This window comes from Marmota monax, unplaced genomic scaffold, assembly GCF_021218885.2.
Source record: "Marmota monax isolate L192 unplaced genomic scaffold, Marmota_monax_Labrador192_F-V1.1 WCK01_AAM20220418_F8-fsc00005, whole genome shotgun sequence".
In the NCBI taxonomy this organism is placed as follows: domain Eukaryota; kingdom Metazoa; phylum Chordata; class Mammalia; order Rodentia; family Sciuridae; genus Marmota; species Marmota monax.
The window spans coordinates 4,139,531-4,166,924 of NW_026692254.1; the positions used below are offsets into that span (position 1 = coordinate 4,139,531).

A 27,394-nucleotide genomic window follows, 5' to 3' on the forward strand; every position below is an offset into this window, starting at 1 on the left:
CTTTAGCACCACATTAAAAAAATAAAGATATTGTGTCCATGTATAACTAAAAAAAATAATAATAATAAATAAAAAGAAGTGTATGTAGGGAATTTAGGTGAGAAGGCGGAATCTCCCAGTTTTATCTGCAGCTACCCTCTTCCCTTGGCTTTTTATAGCTCTTTTTATTTTTTATTTATATTAGGGATTGGACCCAGGGATGCTTCACCATGAGTTACCTGGCCTCCCAGTTCTTTTTTTTTTTTTTTTTTTTTTTTTTTAAGACAGGGTCTTGCTAAGTTGCTAAGGCTGGCCTCAAATTTGTGGACCTCCTGCCTCATCCTCCCGAGTGGCTGGGATTACAGGTGTGTGTCACCATTCCCAGTCCCTTTCTTGCTTTTTGCCTTATCTCTTGAAGATCTATGTTTTGCCTTTGCTGAATCATCTACTAAGTCCCTTTGTTGCTTTCCTCATGTTTGGTCCCTGGTCCTCCCATCTGGGACCTTCCTACCAATACACTGTCCTTAGCACTGCATTCCCAGGGCTAGTTCTGTAGTCTCAGAGCTTTGGGTCTTAGATACACCTATATCAGACCACCAAGAACATGGATAGTGCCCAGGCACCTCAGTTGTACTACCTCATTGGCACTCCAGTACTTTAATCATGTGTCTTTCTCAGCTTCCAATAATAGGGATAATTATCCTGTAATACCAGAGTATAGGACTTTTAATCATATTCCTCAGCATTCTATCCTAGGACCTAGAGCCTGTACCAACCATCGAGTTAATTGGCCTAAGGCCCCTTGTCCATAACACCTTTGGTAGTTCTCCGATTGCTGGGCTAATGAAATTTAACCACATTTAAAGAATGTTAACCACACCTCCTCAACTGTGTTCCAGACCAAAGTGGTTTTGCTCAAAATGGTCTTTAAAGTAAAGATCATCTCAAGGGTGAAGCTGTAAGACTATCTTTTTGTGTGTATTTTTAAGATTTCAGGAAGATTTAACTGAACGGCTCTGAGACTCTATACAAAATGGTTTCTGTGAATGTTAAGGGTACTATCCCAGAGCACTCTGACAAACCAGAGAGGCTTTTCTTGAAGATCTTTGTGGATATGGTTTTGTCTAATGGAATGAAATTCAATAAGAAACATAGAATCCAAGACATTTGCAATAGAGACACCAGCTTTGTCTGAAAAGGACAGAAAAGCCCCTACCTTCCTATGGGCAGGGAGATAGGCAAACATAGTCTGTCTTGCATGGAAAAGGAAGAATAACTCAAAGAGTACAGACATAAAAGCTGTGGATAATCACCTATGCCAAGAAATGAGGATACACACACACACACATACACACACACATATACACACAAACAACCTGCAGTTTCTGGAGCTGGATTTTTCACTGGGAAGGTAGAAGATCACTCATTCTTTGTACACATAAAGCCTGAACATATCTGTATGCTTTTGTGTATCATCTTTGGATCAAATGACACAGGAGGAATGAGCAAAGAAAGGGTAATTTTTGTCCATGTTTTCCACGTGAAAGAAACCTTTGAGAAATTATTATGTTTTGGAGGGATTGGGGTGTTAAGGAGAAACCAAGAGACTTTTCAACTTTATAGTAGGCCAGGGACAAGCAGAAACCTGAATCAGAGGCACTTAAGAACAGACAAGGGAAAAAAGCAATTGAGGTGAGTTGATGGAACTTCCTGTAAAAGAAAGTAGTTGGCAAGTGAAAAATTATGTGGAATATACCCCAGCAAGAAAAAGACTAACCTTCAAGGCACCAGAGCCAGGACTCCTGATGCTGGGGCCTGGTCACCAGTTAGGGACACCACTGTTACTAGATCACAGAGGATGCCTCACTTCCCCAAGAGAAATCCATTTCATGCTGGAGTGCTTGTGCTCCTGGTATTCTACTCACATGGAACTTGGAAGGCAGGGACCGCTAGGAATATTCCCACATAAGATGGCTGTTTGATTCCACGATACTCAAGCACAGGTGACTTTAAGGGTTAAGAAGGAACATGTGGCTGTTTTGGAAACCAACCACAGGGAGTAAAGTAAAATGTATTAGCTAAAAATGGCATAAAGGGTCTCAGTCTTTAAACACTGTTTTCTTTTAACTTTATTTTATTTTACTTATTTATTTATTTTTATGTGGTGCTGAGGATTGAACCCAGGGCCTTGCATGTGAGAGGCAAGAGCTCTACCACTGAGCCACAACCCCAGCCCCTTAAACACTGTTTTCTATCCAATATCCAGTGCTGTCTTTGGTATCTCACTAGAATAGTTTTCTAAGAAAAGACTTATCAGAGTGATGATAACCAAACTCCTTCCTTCCTTTCCTTTCTTTCATCACTGTAGCCTAATGTCAACATTCCTCTTTTCCATTCATTATGCATTATAGGACACCCAAGAAAGTTATTTTAAAAAACAATTTAATATGGCATACTGCCTTCAAAATTTTATAGAAGACATGTTGCCTTCTATAAAAATGTATTTTTTTAAAAAGTGAATCATGTGAATGAATGTGTACAGAATAAAGACAAGCACAGAAGTGCAGAACAGGGATAGCAGCTGTCTACCCAGAATTTAAAATTGTGCCAACCACTAGGAAAACTGGGAACTCTCATAGTCATTCCAAAAGAAATCTGATGCTTAACATAAATATTTTGAGGACATCTAATAAGTTAATATTTTATGTATGTTTTTCTTATTTACCTTTATAGTAAATCTGACACAGAAAGACCTCCATCCCCAGTCACTCCGTTCCCATTTAAATGGCTCTTTGCATGTTGTACATGATATGTTATTGCCACATTGCCACCAGCTTAACCAACCTCAGACTCCTCCAAGGCCTGGGCACTTATGAAAACTAGGGAATAAACATACATGTCAAGAGTTAATGAATGACAGCTTTAATTTCTCATAGACCTGGCTTTCTTTTCCTTCTCTCACTAGCTTGTGACCAGGTCTGTGTGATAAGATCTGGGTAAAGCCATGTCTTGCATACACTACTCAAGGTTCTGTATAGGGGGTGCTCCCCTTAAGCACCTGCTGAGTATGAGTCACTGAGGGTGATAGATCCTGGAACATTGGGAAGATGAGGAGCCTGAAAGTAAAGCTTGTGCAGGCCCTTAGAGAAGCTTGTTTTTCCTGACAAATGGAGGGAAACCATAGAAACATTCTAATTGGTCACTGTCATGGTCCCCTTTGTATAGGCAGCTCCAAAAGGATAAGGCCACGAGTGGAGACATTGTAGGGTGGTGATTTTGTCAAACCTGTTAGACATTGGCCAAGCTGGTGGTTTCAGGGATAAAGTAGGAAAAGCAGCCAGGAACAATCTAGGAGATAAAACTCTCGGAGCCTGACAATTGGACGTATGTGGGAGGGAGAAGGGAGAACAGACCTGTCTCAAGGAGGAGGCCTGGGCATTTTGGTGTTGCCAGCTGAGACAGAGAACAAATTATAGTGACTCAGGATTAGAGCTCACCCAGTGGCACAGCATAGCCAGGTAGGCCTCATCATGGAAGATTCTTCTTTCCAAAATTGAACAAAGGTGCTCGATAGTTTTAAACTCACTGTCTTCATTCATTTTCTGTTGCTATAACAAAGTACTTCAAACTGGGTAATTATAAATAATGGAAGTTTATTTAGCTCATGAATCTGGAGGCTGAGAAGTCTAAGAGCATGGGGCTAACCTCTGGAGAGGGTCTTCTTGCTACACCATAACATGGTGGAACATATCACATGGGGAGACAGAGCAAGTATTCTAGTTTGGGGCACTCTTCCTCGTCTTATAAAGGCACAGATACTATCATGTGGCTCCCACCCTCATGATCTCATCTAATACCAATTACCTCCCAAAGGCTCTACCTCCAAACACCATTAATGTATGGATTTGGAAATTAAGTTTCCAATACATGAAGTTCTGGAGACATATTAAAATCATAACACTCACCAAATGTAGCTTTATTTTTACAAAAATAAGTGCAAACCAATTGATGCAACTTCAGTTTGTGCCTTTGACCCAAGAGGGTGAAAATCAGGCAGCAGAGCAGGAATTGTGCTTAACCTACAGCCTCTCTATGCTATCACCTCCCAGTGATGTGCCTTCATGAAAAAGTCACATGTGTGACTCATCATCTGTAGTGACTTACACTCAGCAAAACAAAGGACCAGTAGCTCCCCCTCAGCAGAACCTTGAGTTTTTGTGTAAAATGTGACTTTACCCAGATCTGATTAAAAAGACCTGGTCGTGAGGAGAAAAGAAAGCAGGTCTATAAGAAATTAAAGCTGTCATTCCTTAACTCTTAAAATTCATATTTATTTCCAGAAGTTGGGGCATCACCATGTCATTGCCCAAAGCCTGGGGGAGAAGTCTGAGGTAGTTTAAGCTGATGGCAGTGTGGCAGCAGCATATCATACACAATGATAAAATCCATTTAAATGGGAACAGAGTAAATGAGAATGGAGGTATTTATGTGTTGGATTTTCTATAAATGTAAAGAAGAGACCATGTGAGCATAAGGTCAGTTCTGAGCACATCCCCAGGTAAGCTTTTTGGACCCAGGTACAGTCACATGGGAGTAGCAAGAGAAGAGCCAGGAGTCATGGATGGGCCTGAATGATCAAGGGGTCACAAGCCAAGTAGAGAAGGGGATTTGGATTTCTCAAGGGGAACCACAGGGGATACCCGTTGATGGGCAAGGACCCAAGATCTAAGGACAGGGGGAAGAATACTTGCCTCGCATGCACAAGGCCATGGGTTCAATCCCCAAAAAAGGGAAGGATTGGAGTGTCCCCAGTGTGGGCCTTAGTTCTCTTTTTTGGGTCTACATGAAAAAAGAGGGTCACTTCACCTCACCTGTTGTAGGTCTTACAGGGCCTAAACTTAGAAAACTACCCAAGCTGGGATGGGGTTGTGGCTCAGTGGCAGAGCGCTTGCCTTGCATATGTGAGGCACTGGGTTCAATCCTCAGCACCATGTAAAAATAAATAAACAAAGATATTGTGTCCATATATAACTAGGAAAAATTTAAAAAGAAGGAAAGAAAACCACCAAGAAGCTATGCTCAAATTTACTTGAGGAACTGGAAGATGGGTAAGACTCAAAGAAACCCGCTTAATTTTCTGTTTGGTAAGAAAAAAAGCAAAAACCAGGTCCTAAAGCATTCAGAATAGAAGTTGGGGAGAAATAAGTCTGGTGTTCTACCTCAGCCTGGTGGCTGGAGTTAACAATCATGAATTGCTTATTTCAAAATAGCCGGAAGAGAGGATTTTGAATTTTCTTACCACAAAGAAATGATAAATGTTTGAGGTGATGGATATGTTACCCTGATTTCATCATTATAGAACATATTTCTATCAAAACATCACATTATATTCCACAAATATGTACAACTATTATGTATCAATTTAAAATAAAGAAAAAGAAGTTGGAATGGAAGCAAGTGATGTGAATTCTTGAGGCAAGGTGACTTGGAGATGATAGAGATAAATGACCCTATGAATGTTCTTTATCCTACTGGGCATCTTGGCCAGCTCACCCAGGGCTGAAACCCTGCACAGGTTAGGAAGGTTAGGGGGAGGATTATTTCTGGATTAGACAAGGAAAACTCACCAATCACAGAGACAGGTTTCCAATGGGCTTATCTGTGCTTCTAATACACAAGTGAGATGGGACTTGGGATGCAATGACCTCCAGGGATGTTATCACACTTTTACCAGCTACCAGAATTGCTGTTGCCACCCCCATACTCCCTGGTCCTTCTGGACACTGGTCACCCATACAAGCAGCTTCTCTTACACAGAATGCCTAGAGGCTGACCTGGGAGGAAGCAAGTACCAGCTCCCACCCAGACTCACAGGGGCTTGTGTCCCAGTGACTCTGAACCTCCCATCCTTCCAACATACAGCCACCCAACCTAGGGAAAAAAAAGCACAGGTCACGACAATAGTACTGTCCACCACCATGACTATTATTTATTATGCAGAATTAATTATTCTAAATTAATAAATATCCTACTTACATACATTAACAGGGGGTCCACAAGTCACAATTACACATTCCTGCCAATATTTTATTTAAAGCTGATCTGTCAAACAAGCAACAAACCATGATGATAGGAGTAACCATGAGTTCAACATAAAAATTTCAATAAATTCAACTTTACATTCTAACTTGAAACCACCTACAAGACATATTTTTTTAAAGGACAAAGTGCAGAACACTGTGCAGTTTGTTACTATTTATGTTAAAAAAGGGGGAAAAGGAATATATGTGCTACACGGTTTATTTGTATACTCCATGTATACATGTACGTATATCATACACACATGCCTATCTAAATCCTGTACTACTGCTAGAAAGATACAGCTAACACTGGTGTCATTGGTGCCTCTGAGGAGGGGAGTGGTGGCTGTGGGACAGGGACAGTAGGGAGACTTCACTACATAGAATTTTATGCTTTTTAGCTTTAAACCATGTACAATTATTATGTATTGAAAATAAATTAAAAACTAAAAGCCAAATTCCCAAAATCCTAGCAATAAATCATTAAAAAGCATACATGAAGTTCATCACAATCTAAGGTACACTGGGAATCACCCAGATAGTATTGGTGGTTTACAACAATTAAAAAACAAAAACAAAAACAAAAAGAAGCCAGGTGTGGTGGCATACACCTGTAATCCCAGTGACTCGAAAGGCTGGGACAGAAGGATTGCAAGTTCAAGGCCAGCCTCAGCAACTTAGCAAGACCCTGTATCAAAATAAAATGTTAAAAAAGGAGTGGGGATGTAGTTCAGTGGTAAAATACTTGATTAGCATGCACAAGATCCTGGGTTCAATCCCCAGTAACACACACATAAAGACACACAGACACACACACCTTACGAATCCTCTCAACCCTAATCCCCAAGCTCAAATACACATATTAGAAACAAAGAACAACCAGAGCTGGATGGTTTCTTTCAGCAAGGCCTCATGTCTAACAGTCCTCCAGGCTGAGGTTCCTGGGTTGGGGGAGTTGTTCCTCCAGCCCTTGGCTAAATTTAGCATTGAAGAGTGAGGTGATGGGGTCATCCCCAATTTCCAGAGCCAGGTCATATGCTGTCTGGCCTCTTGCATTCTTCTTTTGGATGCTTGCATTGCATCTGCAAAAGATATGGAGAAAGAGGGTTCTTGAAGGATTCAGGCTCATGACCCTGAGGGCCTGACTCTTCCTGTCCCAGAGCTTAGACTGAGCACCTCCTGGTCCTACCTCCCAAACCTGTCCCCAAGAGGCCACTGTGTGACTTCAGCTCTTAGGGGTGGCTATACCCTAAAACATTTTATGGGGCTGTATGATTTCAAAATATTTAATTGCCAAGTCTAGCCATTGGTTCCCCTTGCAGCAAAGTCTTACCAAAATGTTTAATGGGAACAACATTTTTATTGAAAACATTTTTATTTTTTGAAAAGCTCTTAGTGACTTGGGGGACATGGTGAGATGGTGACCCTCCCCACTTTAGAGCAATAGAAGTTCAAGAACTAGGTTCCCTCTAAAATCATCACAGGTTAGTAGAGAGATCACTGTGGCCCTCAGAAGTATTCACCAAAGGTCAGAGAACATACCCTAGTAAAGTCACGATGCTCTCCCTTCCTGTGAGGCCAAGAAGAGTTGCTTCATGAAGAGCTGTATTTCTGAGCCTATTTGTGGGGGAAAAACATTCCTGGGTAAATCCTTAGTTAGCAACATCAGGATATTGGAGAGGTCAGTGTGATTAAAGGGACCTTGGTTTTACTTACCAATCCATTTAACTAACCTGGGAAAATCCCATGAGTCTCCCCTCTTTGTCTCTTCCCTTAGAGGAACACTGTGATGGGTAGTAAGCTTTGATGCTAGACAAATAGTAAAAAGTCTAGAAACACATTCATTTTTAATGTGAGAAACCCACAAGGATCTGGTTTGTAGCTGATTTAATAAATGTGAATAAATACTATTTTAGTAGATTTCCTTTAAGAGTTTATGAAATAGCCTCAATTTTGGCTTAAACCTCTTAGGTACTATCTGCCTGGTAACTGAATTTTCAGGGAGGAAGTTCCTATTTTTGTGTGGGGGAAATGGCTGTGGTTTCATTGAGTTTGGCTTGCATGATATGAAAATAATCACCAATCTTAGAATTTAATGGGCAAGCCAGAGACATCAGACAGACCATATTCTGCTGCAGTGCCAGATTGTCTCGCCACCTTTTCTGGACAGGTTTGACCTAGTGAGGGAGAAGTAGATTGCTAAAATGGAGGATGGGGTGGTACATAAACTCCTGAAAGGCTCCTGATCAAGAGGTGGCAGAAGTGAGGGAAGGTGGGAGTCATGACTGGAAATAGAAATGAGGTAAGCAATTGAAGGTCTGTGCTCTACCAGTCCCAGCTTCTCTTGCCACTACCACCCAGTCCCCACACCTGCAAATAAACCTGCAGCCACAAGTTTCTCCCAATGGAGAAAAAAGTATGGCTGCCTCTTCTCTGAAGAAGATAAAGTGAGCCCTTCACATCTGAAGTTTTTTGGGTCTTTATAAGGTGTTCACTATCTCCGGAGTAGACATATGGTCTTCTTTCTTCCTGATTCTCCCCAAACTGAATTTGCTGATGGCTAGATCTTCTGTGCTGGCTATTTCCTGTGTAACCATAGTTCAGTTTGGGGAAATACTACATTGTGATTCTGACAACTCTAAGTTTGTACAATGTTCCTCAAACAACTGAACTCCAATATGACACCAGATAGTGTATGCCTTCTTACAGAACCCCATCCTTCTGAGTAGAATTGATACCCAGTGAGTTGATTCTTCTGAGTAACTTGGAATTATAATATAACAGACCTTCTAGAGTGTAGTTTGTACAGAGGGTACACTGTGGTGCTCCAAGGGTCTGTGTTTTAAAGAAACTTGACCGCTAATGCATTATTTATTCAAATCTAAGTATCATGGTATTAAGTATTATCTAAGTATTACGGTATAGTTTCTCCCTGTAAATCCTGAATTACTGGATAGAATACAAATTAAGTATCCCCTATCTGAAATGAAGGCAAGAAACATTCAGGTTTTTCTGTTTGTTTGTTTTGGATTTGGGAACATTTGCATATACATAATGAGATACCATGGGAATAGGATCTAAGTCTAAGCACATCTAAAGTTCATTTGTGTGTCATATATTCCTTATACACATACACATAGCCTGCAGGTAATTTCATACAATATTTTTAGTGCACCTGTGTTTTGACAGTGACCGATCATATGAGGTCAGGTGTGGAATTTTCCACTGTGGTGTCATGTTGGTTCTAAACGTTTCAGATCTTGGAGCATTTTGGGTTTCAGATTTCCATATTGTGGAAATCTCCACAGCTGTACTCGAAGAAGTAGACTGATGATTGCATCTTCCTTATCTGGCAACTAGAGTAGAGCCAGGAGACTAAATGTTTGCAACTGCTAGACAGGCAAAGTAGGGCAGCTATAGTCCAAAGCAGCCGCACCTCCCTGTGCCCCTCTCCCAATGAGACCTTGAATCTGTGTTTCTGAGTCTGGTGATATGAGGCATCCTCCTTGGTGGAGGGTGTGGATTTCTCCTTAACTCCCTTTCAGTTGTCTGTGGTTCGTTCTCATAGGAATAATACAAACATGGGACCCAGAAACACTATGGGGAGGCTTTGTGCCACCTGCCAAGCTACTTAACAGAAGCTATCTTGTATAGAGACCAACTTGTCCCACTAGCCGAACATGTTTCAGATGTGAGAAAACATTTTAATCCTTGTTCGTTAAGGAACAACTCACTGAGCCTTTTTGACAGGAAGGCCAGATCTTTGAATGGCTCATGTGTAAGAGAAGAGGAATGGATGGAATCTGGGGATGGGGCTCCTGGAGCTACTGAGGTCCAGGTGTGACGCAGAGGCCAGGCTGAGGCAGGCATAAACACATCAAACTAACAGACATGGACCATATTTAGCAGAATTTAGCTCTTAGACGGGGAATCTACTCTCCTCTACTGGCATACATTGAAAAGGAAAATCTCTGTGTTCTCTTTAGAGGAACGTCCTCCACCCTCGCTTTTCTACTCTCTTCTACCCACATGAGCTCACAGTGCTCATGGTAACCTTGATAACGAACACAGAGTGACGAAGGGCTACACTACACATAATTCAGATGGACAGGCATAACCATTGTCAGATTCACCAGACAGCATCGAAATCAGACGTGGGTCAGTGTCACTTTGCAGAATGGTGATGAAGTGGTAACTGAGGAAGACCAAAATAAAATTGGTAATCATTTACAGATTCAGAGTAGTTTTGTCTTCTTATTGTTCATAAAGCTGGGACTCACAATACTTAAGCATCAATTCAAGAACTGACTTTTGTGTCATACACGAAGCATTATGCTTAAATGTTGTAAGAAAAGCTCATTTAATTTATAAACATATAAGGTATACCCTAACATAAAACAAGATAGCCTCATTTTATCAATGATAAAATAATACTATTATATTATCAACAATGATAATACAATAATGTGGGATGAATGAAGAAGCTGACAGAGTATGATGAATGTAAACCCTAAGGAAACTCAAGAAAGTAAATTCCAGCTATCAAAGTTTTACATCAATATTCTCCTAAGAGATGAAAATTTTAAAGGGGTAGTAACTACTGATACTGCTGTCCTATTTGGAAGAAACTTATAAAAATGCACACAGAAAAATGGACAGGGATGTATTTTGAATAAAATACCAGAAAAAGTTTTAAATACAGTAATAAATGCAAAACTATGAGACTTTTGGCCCCTTTGATGGCCTGACCTACACAGCAAGATGTTTCACTAACCCAGACCTCAACCTTGACTTAGGAATCAGGAGTCAGCAGTATTAGAGAACTGTGATATCCCTAGAAGACTTCTATTTTAACAACTTGTCCAGGAAATGAGTTAATCTGAATGACCCACACTACAGGAACTTTCCAACCCTGGTTCCAAATCAAGTTGCAAGAGAACAAAATCCTGAGGCTGGGAGAGAAGGTCATGAAGTTGTACTGCACCAAGACGAGGAATTAATGAAACTTGGGACCTCCCCATCCAGATTCACAGGTAGGGAAACCACGGTTCCAGGAGATCATGTGGTGAGTTGAGAAGTGCTAGACCCTCCCCCATGGTGTTAGCATCCAGGGACAACCTTTCTGTGTTAACTTCATGGGTGTGTTTCCCCATGACTACATGGGGGCCTCTCTTCCCTTAGTATTAATCTTAACACTGTGGATCATAATGAAAATAATGCTTAACCCAAAAGCTAAAGATTTGCTAGCCCTACGAAAATAGAAATTCATGAATTAACAAAATATATTACCATTAATAAGAGTTATTAAATTTGGTAACCCAATAGATCATTTTAAAAATTTTGTTTTGCTCATCTTTAGAAAACTGTCAAACCTTTTATTAAGACCAAAAGAGATTTAAATGGCCTTTCAGTGGTTCAAATTGAAACGAGCATGTGTGTAGACTAATTCTGCTATACCAGAGCTCCATGAGCTCTGACACCTCAGTACTCAGCTGTACTTTCAACGTTTCACTTACGGTCCCCACTGCTGGTCAATGTCTGCTCCTCTCTGAGCAAGAACTGGAATGGCTTCATGATGCTTATTCACAACAGCTACGATAATAGCAGGTCGACCATCATTGTCACAGCAGTTGGGGTCTGCTCCCTGCAGCACATAGAAAAGAAAAAACTCATTACAAAACCCTGAACTCCACCTTGTCCAACTGCCATCCTGTCAAGTTCAACAAATGTCCTATTAAAGCAATAATGGAACTATGTTAATTTTAGATCAAAGAAAGGATCAAGACAGCCTATAAATGGACACAGCTGCCAAGTCCCCCCAGAGTTAAAATGTCTATCCCTCACATCAGGGGAGCAGGTACCCTAACCACATTGTTTCTTCTTTCTTTTTCTTTTTCTTTCTTTTTGGCAGTCTGGAGATTGAATCCAGGACCTTGTATGTCCTAGGTAACTTCTCTCTATCACTGAGCTATACCCCAGCCCCATTTTGTTTCTTTAGGAAACCTAGGCTGAAGTTACATGACATCATGGACCAGGGATTCTGTCTAGCTTCATGCATGTTACTTGGGCTTATCTGTTAGTTTGTTTTATAAAAATTAGCAACAGGTAACAATAAATGTAAAGATTTTGACTAGCCATTATTGCATTTTCAAACAACTTTTAATTAAAAGGGAGCAGTTGGAAGGGCAGGCTGAAATCCACAGAGAGACCTGTTCTAGTCACACTCACTTCCTCCAGCAGCTGTTCAAGCACAGAGATTCTTCCTTCCCCTGTCGGGCCAACTTCCGCCAGTAGGAGTCTGTTTTCAGGCTGCAGGATTATAGAACATGGGTCATTTCCACTGCCTCAAAATATCTGCACTGTTGATTTCCAGGTCTAACACTCAAGGCAAATGCTTCCTCACCAAGCATAGTGTCTCATTCTCAGTTGAATTCTGAGCCACATGGATGGGTGTGTGTGACCATGAGAGTACACGTGTGAGCATATTTCTGTGTTTGTGTGTGTGCACATATGGTCTTCAAAAGCCAACAGCACAAACATACACATCTAATGTTAATCTTTCTGGTCTCCAAAACCTTGTCTTGGGCAAGGTCACTACACTAATATTGTTTTATATTTTTAAGGGTAGGGGTGTGATGGGAAACCTCACAAAACTCCAGAAATTCCAGGCTAGTTCCCTAATGTGTATTTCTAGAAAAAGCAGCCAGGTGAACACCTAAAATTTACTTAGCATGCTTTATAAAGTGTTCAATGTCAGACTAAATATGAGAGTTCAGAACCCATGCTTGCCTAAGAAATGAGTGAATCCATAGTCAACTTCTTGTTAAGAAAACGAATCCCTGTCATTTATTGTCAGAAATCTGCTTTTTTTTTTTTTTTTGGTACCAGAGATTAAACTCAAGGGATGCTTAACCACTGAGCCACATACCTATTCCTTTTTATTTTTTTATTTTAAGACAGAGACTGGCCAAGGTACATAGGGCCTCGATAAGTTGCTGAGGCTGGCTTTGAACTCAAGATCCTCCTACCTCTGCCTCCCAAGCTGCTGGGATTACAGGTGTGCATCACCATATCTGGCTTATTGTCAGAAATCTTTAAGAATTTGTTTTTTTAGGGCTGGGGTTGTGGCTCAGTGGTAGAATGCTTACCTCGCACGTGTGAGGCACTGGTCCTCAGCACCACATTTAAAAAATAAATAAGTAAATAAAGGTATTGAGTCTACCTACAACTAAAAAAAATATTTAAAAAAAGAATTTGTCTATTTTCAAAGTGCTATGAAATTTATATTTATATATAAATTTCAAGCAGAACCACAACTGGCCTGTGTGTGAAATGGAAATAAAACCTGCTCCTCCCTGGTTCCCTGGGCCTCTAAGCTTTTCAGAAGAGGTTGGGTTCAGGCTGTATCTACCGCTTCCTTGTCCCTTGGCCACCCCATCTCTCTAGTATCTTGGAACAAGGCACCGTAATCTATTTTTTTTTTTAAATGCTATAAAATCTGAAACATTTTTTTTTAATATTTATTTTTTAGTTTTCGGTGGACACAACATCTTTGTTTGTATGTGGTGCCGAGGATCGAACCCTGGTCGCAGGTATGCCAGGCAAGCGCGCTACCGCTTGAGCCACATCCCCAGCCCCACCATAATCTAATCAGTAAACTCCAGGAGGATTCTGGGAGGTGTTCTTGTTTATAATGAATTTGGCTCCTTTTAGAAAAATATACTAGAATCCTCTAGAATGTTTGCTTCATGAGGTCTGAGATCTTTATAACTTGGGTTCACATTTTATTTTCAGCACCTAGAACCATGCCTTATACAGGTGGGCTCAAAAGTAATGAATGAATTAGTGGATAAATATCAGTGCTGCTGACATTTAGCTCATAAATGCAAATGAGAAAGTAAAGGAGCATAACAATGGGAGATTCAGACCACATGCAGAGAAAGGGTACAGTCTCCAAAGATGCAAATTGTTGAGTTCATGGGGCTCTATACCTTCTCTTATACTCATTACAATATTTCAAACTGGAGGAGGTGGAGAGCACAAAGAATCATAAGCAATTAAAATTAAAAAAAATGCTAACATCTTCTTCCCAAATTTATTGGTATTGATTACACGCAAAGCACATGCTGGGGAAAAAAAAGATAAAGAACAGAGCTCCTGCCTTTGGCGGAATCATGATGCAAGCTGGATGGCGGGGGCGTGCAAAACAGAGGAAGCCTCTAGAAACTGGTGGAACCAGATGGAGGGTAAGCACCACATTGTGTCCATCTCCATCTCCAGGGGCTTGCTGCTAATCAGTGCTGTTTTCTGTGCTGAAGCCAAAGAGGACCAACCAAAAGGCAGAGTGGGGGAGAGAGCAAGGGCATCCACCATTCCTTTCTCCAAAACCCTTTTGGAATTATTAATGATGCATATTTTTTGAAAAGCAAAACTCACTATGAGCTGTGGGAAACTCTGAAAGGGAATCTATCATTTTAGTTTTCCAGTAATTTTGAGGAACTCTAAGACTGAAAATAGATGAAATCTGACTGGCAGAGAAATCAAAGCAAAGAAAAACCAGCTGAAGACACCAGAAGCCTGAGTGTTTCTCTCCAGGGGTATCCTGCAGAAACTCAAAGTTAATCACAAAGGAGGGTAGGTATTCTGTACAGGTTAAATGCATGAGTGTACTACTAAAGGGCTCACTATGAGTAGCTAAGATGCCCTTTCCCTCCTATCTCACATAAGGAGAAAGAAAGCTCATGCATTCTGTTAAACCCTGACAACCACTTTCTAGAAAGTACATGATTTGCCCAACAAAGTCATCTCCTGGGAGCACTAGAGCCCAAGAAGAGAGAATTGCAGAGCCCAAGACCTCCATGACAAATTCAGGGGAGGGTGGGAAGGACAAGGGAGGAAAGACAGCTCCTTGCAGAACTGAAACATAGGAGAATATGTCACACCACCAACACCTTTGCACCAGAAGAAAGACCTTCTGCACTGACAATGCTTGGGACCCACATGCTTTCTCCGGACCTTTGCACAACACCAGCAGGAAAGCCTATCCCACAAAATAACCACCTATCTACACAAGGACTTCAGACCCACACACCCATGCTGGGCACCCACACCAGGCACCAGTGCTAATCCAACTAGTTCTTCATTTGTCAAATGACCAGAAAACCAAGGAGCATCACATATTTGAGTCCAGACAAATACAAAACAGAGAATGATGGGCAAACAGAACAGACTCCAGAGGAAAAAGATATGATTCAGGAAACTGATGAGAACTTTAATTCTAATTCAGTCTTGTAAAGGATTCTCCCTCTGAAAAATAAAAATATGCTGTTATAAAAGAAGGAACAAAAAATGAGAAAGTATTCCATTTTAAAATGCCAAAATAAACATTAGAATGATAGGCTGAAGAAGATAGCCACAAAGACCAAGGAGTATACGTACTGTAAGGTGCTCTTTCTTTTTGTGAAATTTTTTGATCTGGAGATTCCTCATCCTCTTGATTTTTTCATTGGTATCTAAGATACTCTGGCTGTAATCGCTCACTACAATGACAAAGGACAAAGTGATCCTCCTCCACTCCATATATGTAATGTATGCTAGTTTTACAGTTATGCCCATTAAAAGTCAGAGGCATAATATGGCTTTTGTAGACATTTTCATTTGATTAAACCTGACAGGAAGGACTGACTGCTAGAGTCACTCCCCAGTCCAGGAGCCAGAGGATAGGTGGGGAGAAGGGAAATTCGATCTCAGTTTTTAAGCTGAAAAAAGACCTACCTTCCCACCCCTACTAATGAATCCCTCTCCAAGCCCCACGAAGGATTTCATAAATCTCAGCCTTGACTTTAAAGGAGCCAGAGAAATAAAAAAGGCTGAAACATAATACTAAGATTTGTGATCGGGCTGGCAAATTTTATGCAAGTCTTTACCATCCTTGTCAAATCAGTGTATTTCTGGTCAGTTGTAAAGTACCAGAACAGTAATACTCACCCAAGCTGGTCCTGCTGCTGTATAGCCCATTACCACCCTCGGTGACACTGTTCAGAAACTGGTCACTGAAATTCACTGCCTTGCTGAAGTATAGGTTCTGGCGATGAAAAAATTTAAGCACCATGAATGACAGGTCTGCTGGGCCTCAACAGAAGGAATGACCTTCCTGACCAACCTACTTCTCATGAGGAATGGATGGCTCTGTGTGTCCAGACAATTGAGCCTACAGGCCTGGACATCCTTCCTGACTCTTCCCTCACCTCCCTAAGTTGCAGTCCATTTTACCTCAGTTGGCCCTCTTCTTCTCTGTCACTACCCCATGACCCTTTTCTCACACAGGGACCATTACAACAGCCTGCCAACAGGCTTCTGCCAATCACCATGATATCATTTAAAAGTAATTGTGTCCTTCCCCAACTGAAGTCCCTTCATGACATGGAATTAGGGTGGTCTGATGGGGAGGCTGCTGTTTGATTCCTGGTTCTGTTAGCATTAACGACCTTGTAAGAAAAAAGTTGTTTAACTTCTCTGAGCCCTTAGTTTCCTTACCTACAAAGTGGAAATATTATGACCTATTTCAAAGGAGTATTGTGAAAGTAAAATTAGGTAAAACCAGTTTCTATAAAATGAGATATATATAAACACAGACTGTATCCACCTGGACTGATTCTGGGGACTAGCACACAACTGCACAACCAAGAACAAAGCACTTAGTGTCTAACCTGGTTTCAAAGCACTTGTATGTGCATTAGCCCATTTGATACACCCAGTCTCCTGATCTAGGCAGGGCCCATGTTTTGTATTATTATTTTTACCCTTGAGCACTGGAGATTGAACTCAGGTGTGCTTTACCACTGAGCTACATCCCCAGCAATTTTTTTTTTTTTTTTTTACTTCTTAAATTTTAGTCAGGGTTGTACTAAGTTGCTGAGACTGGCCTTGAACTTGTTATCCTTCTACCTCAGCATCCCAAGTTGCCAGCATTACATGCATGTGCCACTGTGACCAGCATCTTATCCTAATTTTAATATCATTAGCACCTTATTGGGCACATAGCCAGGGCCTGATAAATATTAGTTCCCCTCTTTATTCCTTGCCTTCTTTACATATCTTCTCAATCCATTTATCATTCTTTTGAAAATTTTGACTTGTCCAATGAAGCTAAAGCAGCTAATATCAATCAATGCTTGTTATATACTTACAGGCTCTGTGGCAATGCTCCAGTCACTATATAAGAGGCAAGATAAAGGGAGATGTGACTACAATGGTTCGTTTGTTTTATATAAAGCAAATAGGACAAAGTGCACATCAGCAAACATTTGTGTCAGTCTTTCCCTAAATCAGTTGTATCACAGACATTTCTTTAGAATTCAGTAAGAATAAGTCAGAGAACTACAGGACCATGGGTGGGTGATAATTCCCACTACTATATATCTTTGTGTACCTAACAGCTGAATTTGGCTGAGATTTAACTCAATTCTTTAACTAATTCTACAGAATTGCTTGACTGTAGTCAAGTTCCCTTTTTATGGATTACACAAAAGTGTTTCCATAAATTTAAGTTGAGAATTGGTCAATTCTCAAATGAATAACTTCTGAGGGTTTACTTACCTTGTTTGAGACTTGAATATAATTCAGTCTGATGCTAACTTCACAGCCATCTTCATGGACAGTAGCAGAGATAAGCTTTTAAAGGAATTTTATTTTAATTGATTATTTATTTGTGGTAGCGTGGATATTGAATGCAGGGGCATTTTACCAGTGAGCAATATCTCCAGCCCTTTTTTTAAAAATATTTTTCAGTTGTAGTTAGACACAATACCTTTATTTTATTGATTTGCTAATCTTTATATGGTGCTGAGGATTGATCCCAGGACCTCACACATGCTAGGTGAGTGCTCAACCGCTGAGCCATAACCCCAGCCCCAATCTCCTGCCCTTTTTATTTTATTTTGAGGCAGGATTTTACTATGTTGCCTGGTTTGACCTCAAACTTGCAATGCAGCCACATATATAGCTCCATTAATAATAAATAAACTAAATACTTCAATCAAAGGGCAGAGACTTTTAGAATGCATAAGAAAGCAAGATCCAAAAGAAAACATGGTACTTATACACAATGGATGGAGCTAGAGAATATTATGCTAAGTGAAATAAACCAATCCCCCCAAAACCAAAAGCCAAATGTTTTCTCTGATAAGTGGATGCTGATCCACAGTGGGGTAGGGGAATATGGAAGAATAAAGGAACTTTGGTTTGTGTAGAGGGGAGTCAGGGGAGGAGTGGGGCTGTGGGGATGGGAAGCACGGTAGAGTAAGACAGACATTATTACCTTATATACATGTATAATTACCCTACTGGAGTGACTCTGCACCACGTACAGCTAGAGGAATGAGAATTTGTGCTAAATTTGTGACAATATGTAAAAATGTATTATACTGTAGAATAATTTTTAAAAAAGAAAGCAAGATCCAAATTTATATTTTCTTCAAGAGACATATTTTGGATATCCATACTGTGGATATCATCACCTTGGAAAAGTTTAACAGGTGGCCAGAGGGGAAGCAGGCCTTGACAAGTAATGGACAAGTATCACAATTCAGCAGCTTTCTTTATAAGCAATGGAACAAATTTAGATTCAAATGGGGCATCAGAAGTTTTTAGAAAGGGTCAAATACTAAATATTTCAAGGTCTTCTTGTGGGTCATACATTCTCTGTCATGAATACTTAACATTGCTGTTTCAGTACAAAGTAGCTAGATAATATGTAAATGAATGGATATAACTCTTATCCAATAAAATTTCATTTGTAAAATTGTATAGCAGGCTACATCTGTTCCCTGGGACAAGTTTGCAGACCTCTGGATTAGTTAGGCTAAAGAAGTTATAAACTACCAAAACAGCTTATCAAAGGAAATTGAGCAACACTTGAAAGTGAGACAGTTTCAATGTTGGCATATTTGCTAGCAAAGAAGTAGACAGTCTGATTTGAAAAGACTCTTTCTAATTTTGTGATTAATAGAGGAAATGTCCTTGCACTGAATTTTCTCTATAACAGTGATCTAATGCCAAAGAAAGGGATGAGGCATGGGATCTGACACACCTATTTCAAACCTTAATGCCCTGAGACCCAGCAGGGCGGTCTTGGATAATCATCAAAACACTCTGAGCCTTAGTTATCCTAGGTGTCACATAAGGCTTGTCCTGGGTACTCATCACAGTATTATAAGCTACCCCAAATTTAGTGCTATTCAACAACCACCACTTTATAATATTCATGGATTCAGACAGGGCATAGCAGAGATAGCTTCTCTCTGTTCCACCTGAGGCCTCAGCTAGGAAGATATAAATGATCATCTAGTCTGGTCACTTATTGGCTTGGCTCCTGACCTGGGATGACTTGAGGACTCTGGGGCAGTAGATTGGCCCACTTACATGTGGCTACTCTATGTGGCATGGGTTTCTCACACTGAAGGAGTCTAAGAGGTGGATGTGACAAACAAAAGGAAGCCACATGCTCTTACAATACCAAGCCTTAGAGTCACTTCTACCCTAGTCTATTAGTTTAACAGTCACCAGCTCACTCAGATTCAAAGGATGTGTGCTTGAAGGGAAGACTGTCAAAGAATCTGTGGTCATTTAAAAATAATTACCTCAAAAGTAAGATTCCTCTCTCGCAGGTTTGTTACAAGGACTGAGGAACACAATGATGATATGAAGTGTACTATTAAATGGTTAACTCTTGCTCTTATGATACTATTGTTGTTATATATCAATAGCATGTAATTTTTTTTTGCTTTTTCTTTTTTTAAAATTTGTTTTAATTAATTATACATGACAGTAGAATGCACTTATATACTTTGGTGTATCATACATAGATGGGATATAATTTCTCATTTTTCTGAGTATACATATTATAGAATCATACTGGTCATACAGTCACATACATACATACAGTAATAATGTCTGTTTCATTCTACTATTTTTCTTATCCCCACATTCCCTGCCTTCCCCTCCTTTCACTTCCCTCTATCTAATCTAAGGTGACATTATTTTTTTTCTTTTGCATTACAATTCTTAATACACATAAATACTATGCTTTTTGTATTTCTGTTTGTATATAAAGTATATTGACATTCAATTCAAGTCTTCATACATGTACTTTGTATAATGATGACCATCACATTCCACCATCCTTGTTACTCCCCTACCCCCTCCCTTTCTCTCCCACCCCTCTTCCCTATCTTGAATTCATCTATTCCTCCTATGCTCTCCCTCCCTACCCCACTATGAGTCACCCTCCTTATATCAGAGAAAACAGTTGGCATTTGTTTTTTTGGGATTGGCTGATTTCACTTAGCATAATCTTCTCCAACACCATCCATTTACCTGCAAAAGCCATGATTCTGTTCTTTTTTAATGCTGAGTAAAATTCCATTGTGTATATATGCCACATTTTTTTAATCCATTCATCTACTGAAGGACATCTAGGTTGGCTAAACAGTTTAGCTATTGTGAATTGTGAAGAGTATGTAATTTACATGCACAATCTGGCTGGACTTAACTTTTCTGGGTCTTTTAGCTCTAGGCATTAGAATTCCTGCCACAGCCTGTGTCATCTAAGCATGAGATATTCAGAGTCTTACTATCTTAAGCCAGGTGTCCCAGAAAGAAACCCTGAGACAATTTTCATGTGCACATGATTTATTAGGGCAGAGCTCATAGGGGAGAACAGTAAGAAGGTGTGGAAGGTAAAGCAGGAAGGGAAAATGAGTTAAGCAAGGTGCAATTTTAGGCAAAGTCCTGAAGGAAGCCTGATCCCATAGATGTTCTAGAATGGAAATTTCATCTCACCCACCTTTCCCATCCTGGGTTCTGCAATCAAGGCCCGGAATTCAGGGTTGTTCTGAGCATAAGACCTGAGGTGAGCAGAGATGTGATCCAATTGTCTTCTCCAGTATCCTAAAAAAGAAGAGAAAGCCAGCCATATGGATACTTCTTCTATGAAAGAGATATGATAATATAGACTGTATATTCTCAATGAGGTTATTTTCCTTTGCCAAATTTAGTGATGGTTTGTTCTTTTTTTTTTTTAATTTTTTTCTAATATTTATTTTTTAGTTTTCGGCGGACACAACATCTTTGTTTTTTTTTTGTATGTGGTGCTGAGCATCGAACCTGGGCCGCACGCATGCCAGGCAAGCACGCTACCGTTTGAGCCACATCCCAGCCCCTGATGGTTTGTTCTTACTGAACCTCAGCTATGCACTGGAATAAGTTCCATCCCTCCCTCGCTTCCTATTATACATTATTAATCACTGAATATTACAGAATCTTTTTTTCAGGGGGGTGCATAGTAGGGATTGAATCCAGGGGCACTTTACAACTGAACTACATCTTAAGGCTCTTTTATTTTTTATTTTGGGACAGGAATTCTATAAGTTGCTTAGGGTCTCACCAAGTTGCTGAGGCTAGCTTCAAACTTGTGATCCTCCTGCTTCAGCTTCCTGAATCGCTGGGATTACAGGCATGAACTACCATGCCCAGCTGAATATTATACAATCTTAAAAGAACATACTTGAATGTCACACAGGCATCTTTTCTTTTTCTTTTTTTCTATCCCACATATAACATAAATATTTTTAAAATGTATAGTTTGGGTTTGGCAAATGTATACAACCCAGTCATATATAGAACATTTGCATCATTCCTAAAAGTTTCCTGTGTTCCTTTCTAGTTGGCATAGGGTTAAAACAAATTCGAATTAGGTGTCACCACTTCAAATTTGGGAGATTTCACATAAGCCAGGCTGTCTGGTTTCTCATGTTCAGGTGAGGATGCAGTGGCACTTTCTCTACAGGCCTATTTCCCAGGGCAAGGAGCAGGTGTTTGGGATGAGACCTCAGCTAAGATGGCAGAATGACTAGGGGGCATCTGGGATGGCTGGGTCTTGCCTCATGTTTGCTGTCTATGCTTACTCAAATGTCTGCATCTTTGTTCTGGGTTGTTGGTGGGTGTTACAGTTTAGATCTAAAAATATCCTCAAAGAGCTCTTACATTAGGCAATGTAGCAACATTCAGAGGTGAAAAGATTGGATTATGAGAGCTTTAACCTATGAGTGAATTAATCCATTTGATGCATTAATAATTTGAATGGACTACTCAGTGGTAAATTATGCAGGGAGGGGTGGCTGAAGGGAGCAGGTCACTGGGGTGTGCCCTTGGGCACTGTATCTTGTCTGTGACTCCTCTCTCTCACTCTCCACTCCCCCTGCTTCTTAGCTGCCATGAGCTGAGATTTTCTCTGCCGTGCCCTTCTGCCATGATATTCTGCCTCACCTCAGGCCCAGAGCAATAGAGTTAGTCAATCATAGAATGAATCTCTGAAAACCATTAACCCAAAATAAACTTTTCATCCTCTAATTTTTTCTAGGTGGGTATTTTGGTCACAGGGCTGATTAACACAACTGGGATGCCTCTGTTCTCCATGTGGCATCATCTTGCCTCATTTGGTGCTGGCTTCCTGGAGAACAAGTAGAAAGTTTTATACTTAAGGCCCAGAACTGTCATGGTTTCTCTTCTATCACTTCCTATTGGCCAGGGGAAGTCATAAGCCAATCCAGATTCTAGAGGGAGGGAGATAGCTTCTTCCTCTGGAGGATAAGAGGATGTAAGTGATCATTCTGGCTATCTCCACTGACACTCTCCCACAGGACTGATACCAAGTTCAAGTCCATGAGAGCTTAATCAGACTGAATCAGGAAGATTCAGAGAGCAAGAGGAGAGCTGGGCATGATCAGTTTCTGGCATGGCAGCTTCACTGAGTTCAGTGCTCTCACTTCCCAAACTATTAAACAAAACAAAAGAACAATCATAACTTAAATTCTCTGGAAATAGTTCTAACGGCAGACAGCAAATGAAGTAGCAGTTAACAAAGAAAATGTACTAAAACTCAGAACACTACTTTTGTGGTGTTGGAACCATGATCCATATCCTTTCACCTCCTCTTAAATGAGATTGATGGAAATTCCACTTCAGATACGTATATCCAGGAATACAGGGCTCCCTACCCTCTGAGCTTCAAGTCAAACCTGCAGTATCTTCTCAGGAAGGACAGGATTTCAGTATTTCTCATCCTGCCCCAACAGCCTATTGCATAGGCTAAGTTCTGGGCAAGTCTAGTCAAGAGATGGGGGCTCCCTCTTTCTGCCCACTCACCTCCCACGGGCTGGGAGCTCTGCCTTGAATCTAAAACACTGAGAACACAGGTCCAGATAACCTATTCCTGGCCCATTCATCACAGGTCCTATTTTGGTAGAGGTAAGTCCCCTGACCAAAAGCTACATTGGTACACTCTCTCTGCTGAGTGCTTAGCCTCTAAAGCAAGGAAATAACTTCATTTGCAACAAAGTGTAGGAAACTTCAATCCTAAGGCTGCTCTCAAAAAAATGAGGGTCATAAGTTCAAGGCCAACTTCACAAGACCCATCTCAAAAAAAAAAAAAAAAAAAAAAGAAAGAAAGAAAGAAAAAAGGCAGAGAGAGGATGGCAAAAAAGCAATTACGAGAAGACTGGTAGATTCATTAGAACCAGGGATATAAACAGCTAAGAAGAATCTTCTAAGGCCACACAAAAATATTTAAATACTGACCAAGGAAACTCCCTGAAAAGGATCCCAAATTGGATTAGATCAGTCTATGGAGCAATTTATGCCCTAGAGCATAGCTATAAACAATACAGCAACAAGACAGCAGTAAGTGAAGCTTAATGGGCTGGGTGTGGTCAGGGAAAAAAGATAGTCAGGGAGGGCCTTGCCAAAACCACCATGATCCTAGAATGAAAGGGTACATGCCAGGGCTTACCCTCTCCAAAGACCAACATCAGAGGCTTCATACAATAGGTGTGAAATAAAGTTCACTAAAATGATCTAGTTAGTCATTAAACAAACAAGGCTGGAAGGGAGGTTAATTGAGTGAGTTGATATCGTATGTTATCTAAAATGTCCAGTTCCAATAAAAAATTACAAGACATGAAAAGAAAAAGGAAAATCCAAACCAAACACAAGGAAAAAAGCAGGCAACAGAAACTACCTGTGATAGCATCCAGATGTTGGAGATTTTACAAAAACTTCAGAGTAGCTAATACAAATGTGTTCAAAGAACAAAAAGAAACCATGCTTAAAGAAGAAAGAGAAGGTACTGTTATTCTGTCCTAATTCCTGTACTGCCTAGGTGACCTAGCTGAAGTTCCACCCAATGCTAATCTAGTTTATCTCTGAGGACATCAGTTCTTCAGGTGAGCTGGCTAAAACTGGTTGAATCTAAGATGGCTGCCAGAGTGACCACCAGACACCCTCCATCTAAATTATAATATCATCTTCATGCTAACTGACACTCCCCAGCACCATAATTCTTGATAATTGTCATGATAACTACCATAAAGAACCACAAAAGGAGTAAAAAAGACATGATGCCTGAATTCCTGGAAATTTTCTACCTATTCCCAGAAAAGACATGGATATCCTCCCTTTGATTAGGCTATCCCTCCCCCTCATTTCTTTTACCCTGTGTCTATAGCTTCTTACTCCCAATGAGTGGAGAAGCTGATCTGTGAGGCTTTCTCCCTGCTTCTCCTATATTTGGACAAGAGTAAACCTTCCTTCCCTTTTAGTCAGCACTTGGACTTATTGTTACTGGTTCCACAATTCTCAGATGGAAAAAAGAACTGGTTTGGGGTAAAATTAGTTACAGTGTGATAGTAATGCTTCATGAAATCAAGAATATAAATAAGCAGATAGAAATTATATAAAAGAACCTAATGGAAATTGGGTAGCAGAAAAGTACAATAACTGAAATTAAAAAATTTACCAATGAGGTTCAACAATAGCTTTGAACTGGCATAAGTAATAATTAACAAATGGAAAAAAATAGATCAATTGATATTAAACAATAGAAAGTACACAGAAAAAAAAGCATTAAGAAAAATGAACAGAACCTGAGACCTATGAAAAACTATCAAGCACACCAACATATGCACCATGAGAATCCCAAGAGTGGAGGCAGAGTAAGAGGCAGAAAAAAAAATTTGAGGATATGATGGCCAAACACTTCCCAAATTTGATGGACAAGAACTCAGACATTTGAGATACTCAAAAACTCCAAGTGAGATAAACCCAGAAAGATTCACAGAAAGAAACATTATCAAACTGTTGAAAAACAAAGTCAAAGAGGATCTTGAAAACAGAAAAGGAAGAGACTTATCATACACAAGGGCCCTTAGTAGAATAACAGAAGATTTTTAAACATAAATCATGAAGGCCAGAAGATAATGGGATTACATATTCAAACTACTCAAAGAAAAAAGTACATATAAAACATTGTTTGGGATAGACCCTATATTAGACCATATGGAGTCTCAACTGATTTAAAAGATAGACATCATCCAAAACATCTTCTTATACTACAAGACGAAATTAGAAGCTGGGCATGGTGACACACACCTGTAATCCTAGCTACTTGGGAGACTGAGGCAGAAGGATCATAAGTTTGAGGCCAGACTGGGCAACTTACTGAGACCCTGTATCAAAATAAAATTTTTAAAAAGGGCTGGAAAAGTGGATCTGTGATAGAGCACTTACCTAACATGTATGAGTGTCATTTAGTGAAATACATAATAGAAAAACAGACAATCAGCGAAGTTTCAAAAATTTATTCTTGAAAAGACCAAAAAATTTTATTAGACTGACCAAGAAAAATAGAGATGTCTCAAATTGCTAAAATCAGAAATGAAATAGGGGACATTACAACCAACTGTACTGAAATGAAAAATATTATGCGGATAAAGATATAGTACAATGGTACAGTACTTGCCAAGCTTGTGGGAGGCCCTGGGTTCAATCCCCAGAACTGGAAAAAAATGATTCTGAAGGAATCTATATGCCACTAAATAAGATAAATCAGATGAAATAGATAAATATTAGAAATACACACAAACTGCCAACATTGACTCAGTAAGAAACAGAAATCTGAATAGACCTATAAAAAATAAAGAATAGTTAATATCCATTCTTCATAAACACTACCAAAAACAAAAAAGAGGAGAAACTTTCTAACTCATTCCATAAGGTCAATATTAGTCTTATGCCAAAATCAGATGAAGACATCATAAGGAAAGAAAATCACAGTTTAATATCTCCTATAAATATAGACACAAATGTCTTCAACAACGTATTCAGCAAAACTATCTTAGGCCATTTGTGCTGCTATAATAAAATACCTAAGACTGGGTGATCAACAAACTATAGAAAGGACTTCTCATAGTTTTGGAGGCTGGAAGTCCATTATCAAGGAATCAGCAGGTCTGGTATTTGATGATGTTGGTCTGTATTTCCTACATAGGTGACTCGTTGCCCTGTATCCTTCAGAGGGGAGAAATGCTGAGTTCTCACATGGCAAAGGATGGAGGGGCAAAAAGGGCCTGGGGTAGTGCCTGCCAGCCCTTTTAGGAGGCATCCCTGGGGTGGAACCCTCATGACTTAATCCAAAAGGCCATACTTTTTAATACTACCACAATGGGAATTTTGGAGAGGACACATTAAAACCACAGCACAGGGCTGGGGATGTGGCTCAAGCGGTAATGCGCCCGCCTGACATGCGCGAGGCGCTGGGTTCGATCCTCAGTGTTGAGAGCCACAGCCGAAGGGGCCCCAGCAAACTTCCAGCTGCCAGCAAACTTCCAGCTGCCGGCTGATGATTGGCTCACAGCGGCCCCAGCAACATCTAGCTGATTGGCTCCTCTGCGGTGATGCTCATTGGGCTGTTTCCCTGCCCTTTCAGACCACGGAGCTGCTCATTGGGGGACTTTTTTGGCTCCGCCCACATGACCCAGCCAATCGGCCTCAAGAGCAGGAGGATTGTGGGAGGTGGAGAGAAGCTTGTGGGTGAGAGAGAGGCTTGTGGAAAGCCGGTGGTGGCAGTTGAGGCTCTGAGGGTTTTTCCTGAGAGGCTGTTTTGTTTGGCGTGTGTGGTTCTAAAAATAAAGTTAGTTTCTTTTGACAAGTGGCTCCTGATTGTGCCCAGCCAGACTGCGGCACCTCAGCACCACATAAAAATAAAATAAAGATGTTATATCCACCGAAAACTGAAAAATAAATATTAAAAAATTCTCTCTCTCTCTCTCTTCTCTCTTAAAAAAAACACAGCACAAACTGAATGTAAAAACATATAAAAAGAATTATATCATAACCGAGTGAGATTTATCCCAGAAACAAAAGATTTGGTGTAAAACCTGAAATTAAATCAGTGTAAAACACTGTATCAATGGAATAAAAAACAACGTTATGATAATCTA

At 40.2% G+C, this 27,394-nt stretch overlaps 1 protein-coding gene across 8 annotated transcripts in view; it reads right to left on the reverse strand.

Annotated features, from left to right (window-relative positions):
• Nucleotides 1-5,943: 5,943 nt before the first annotated feature.
• The window catches only part of Dzank1 (double zinc ribbon and ankyrin repeat domains 1), an 80,327-nt gene continuing 58,876 nt past the window's right edge, over nt 5,944-27,394 (reverse strand). For 7 of the 8 annotated variants that reach the window (XM_058576385.1, XM_046434716.2, XM_046434706.2 and 4 more), the window contains 8 exons: nt 20,905-21,008; nt 17,658-17,732; nt 16,047-16,143; nt 15,498-15,598; nt 12,288-12,368; nt 11,576-11,703; nt 7,602-7,676; nt 5,944-7,141 (listed from right to left, as the gene is read on the reverse strand). In XM_058576385.1, the coding sequence (XP_058432368.1) occupies nt 6,976-7,141; nt 7,602-7,676; nt 11,576-11,703; nt 12,288-12,368; nt 15,498-15,598; nt 16,047-16,143; nt 17,658-17,732; nt 20,905-21,008 (827 nt within the window). In that variant the 3' untranslated portion in view covers nt 5,944-6,975. The other variant, XM_046434749.2, reaches the window with a different exon arrangement.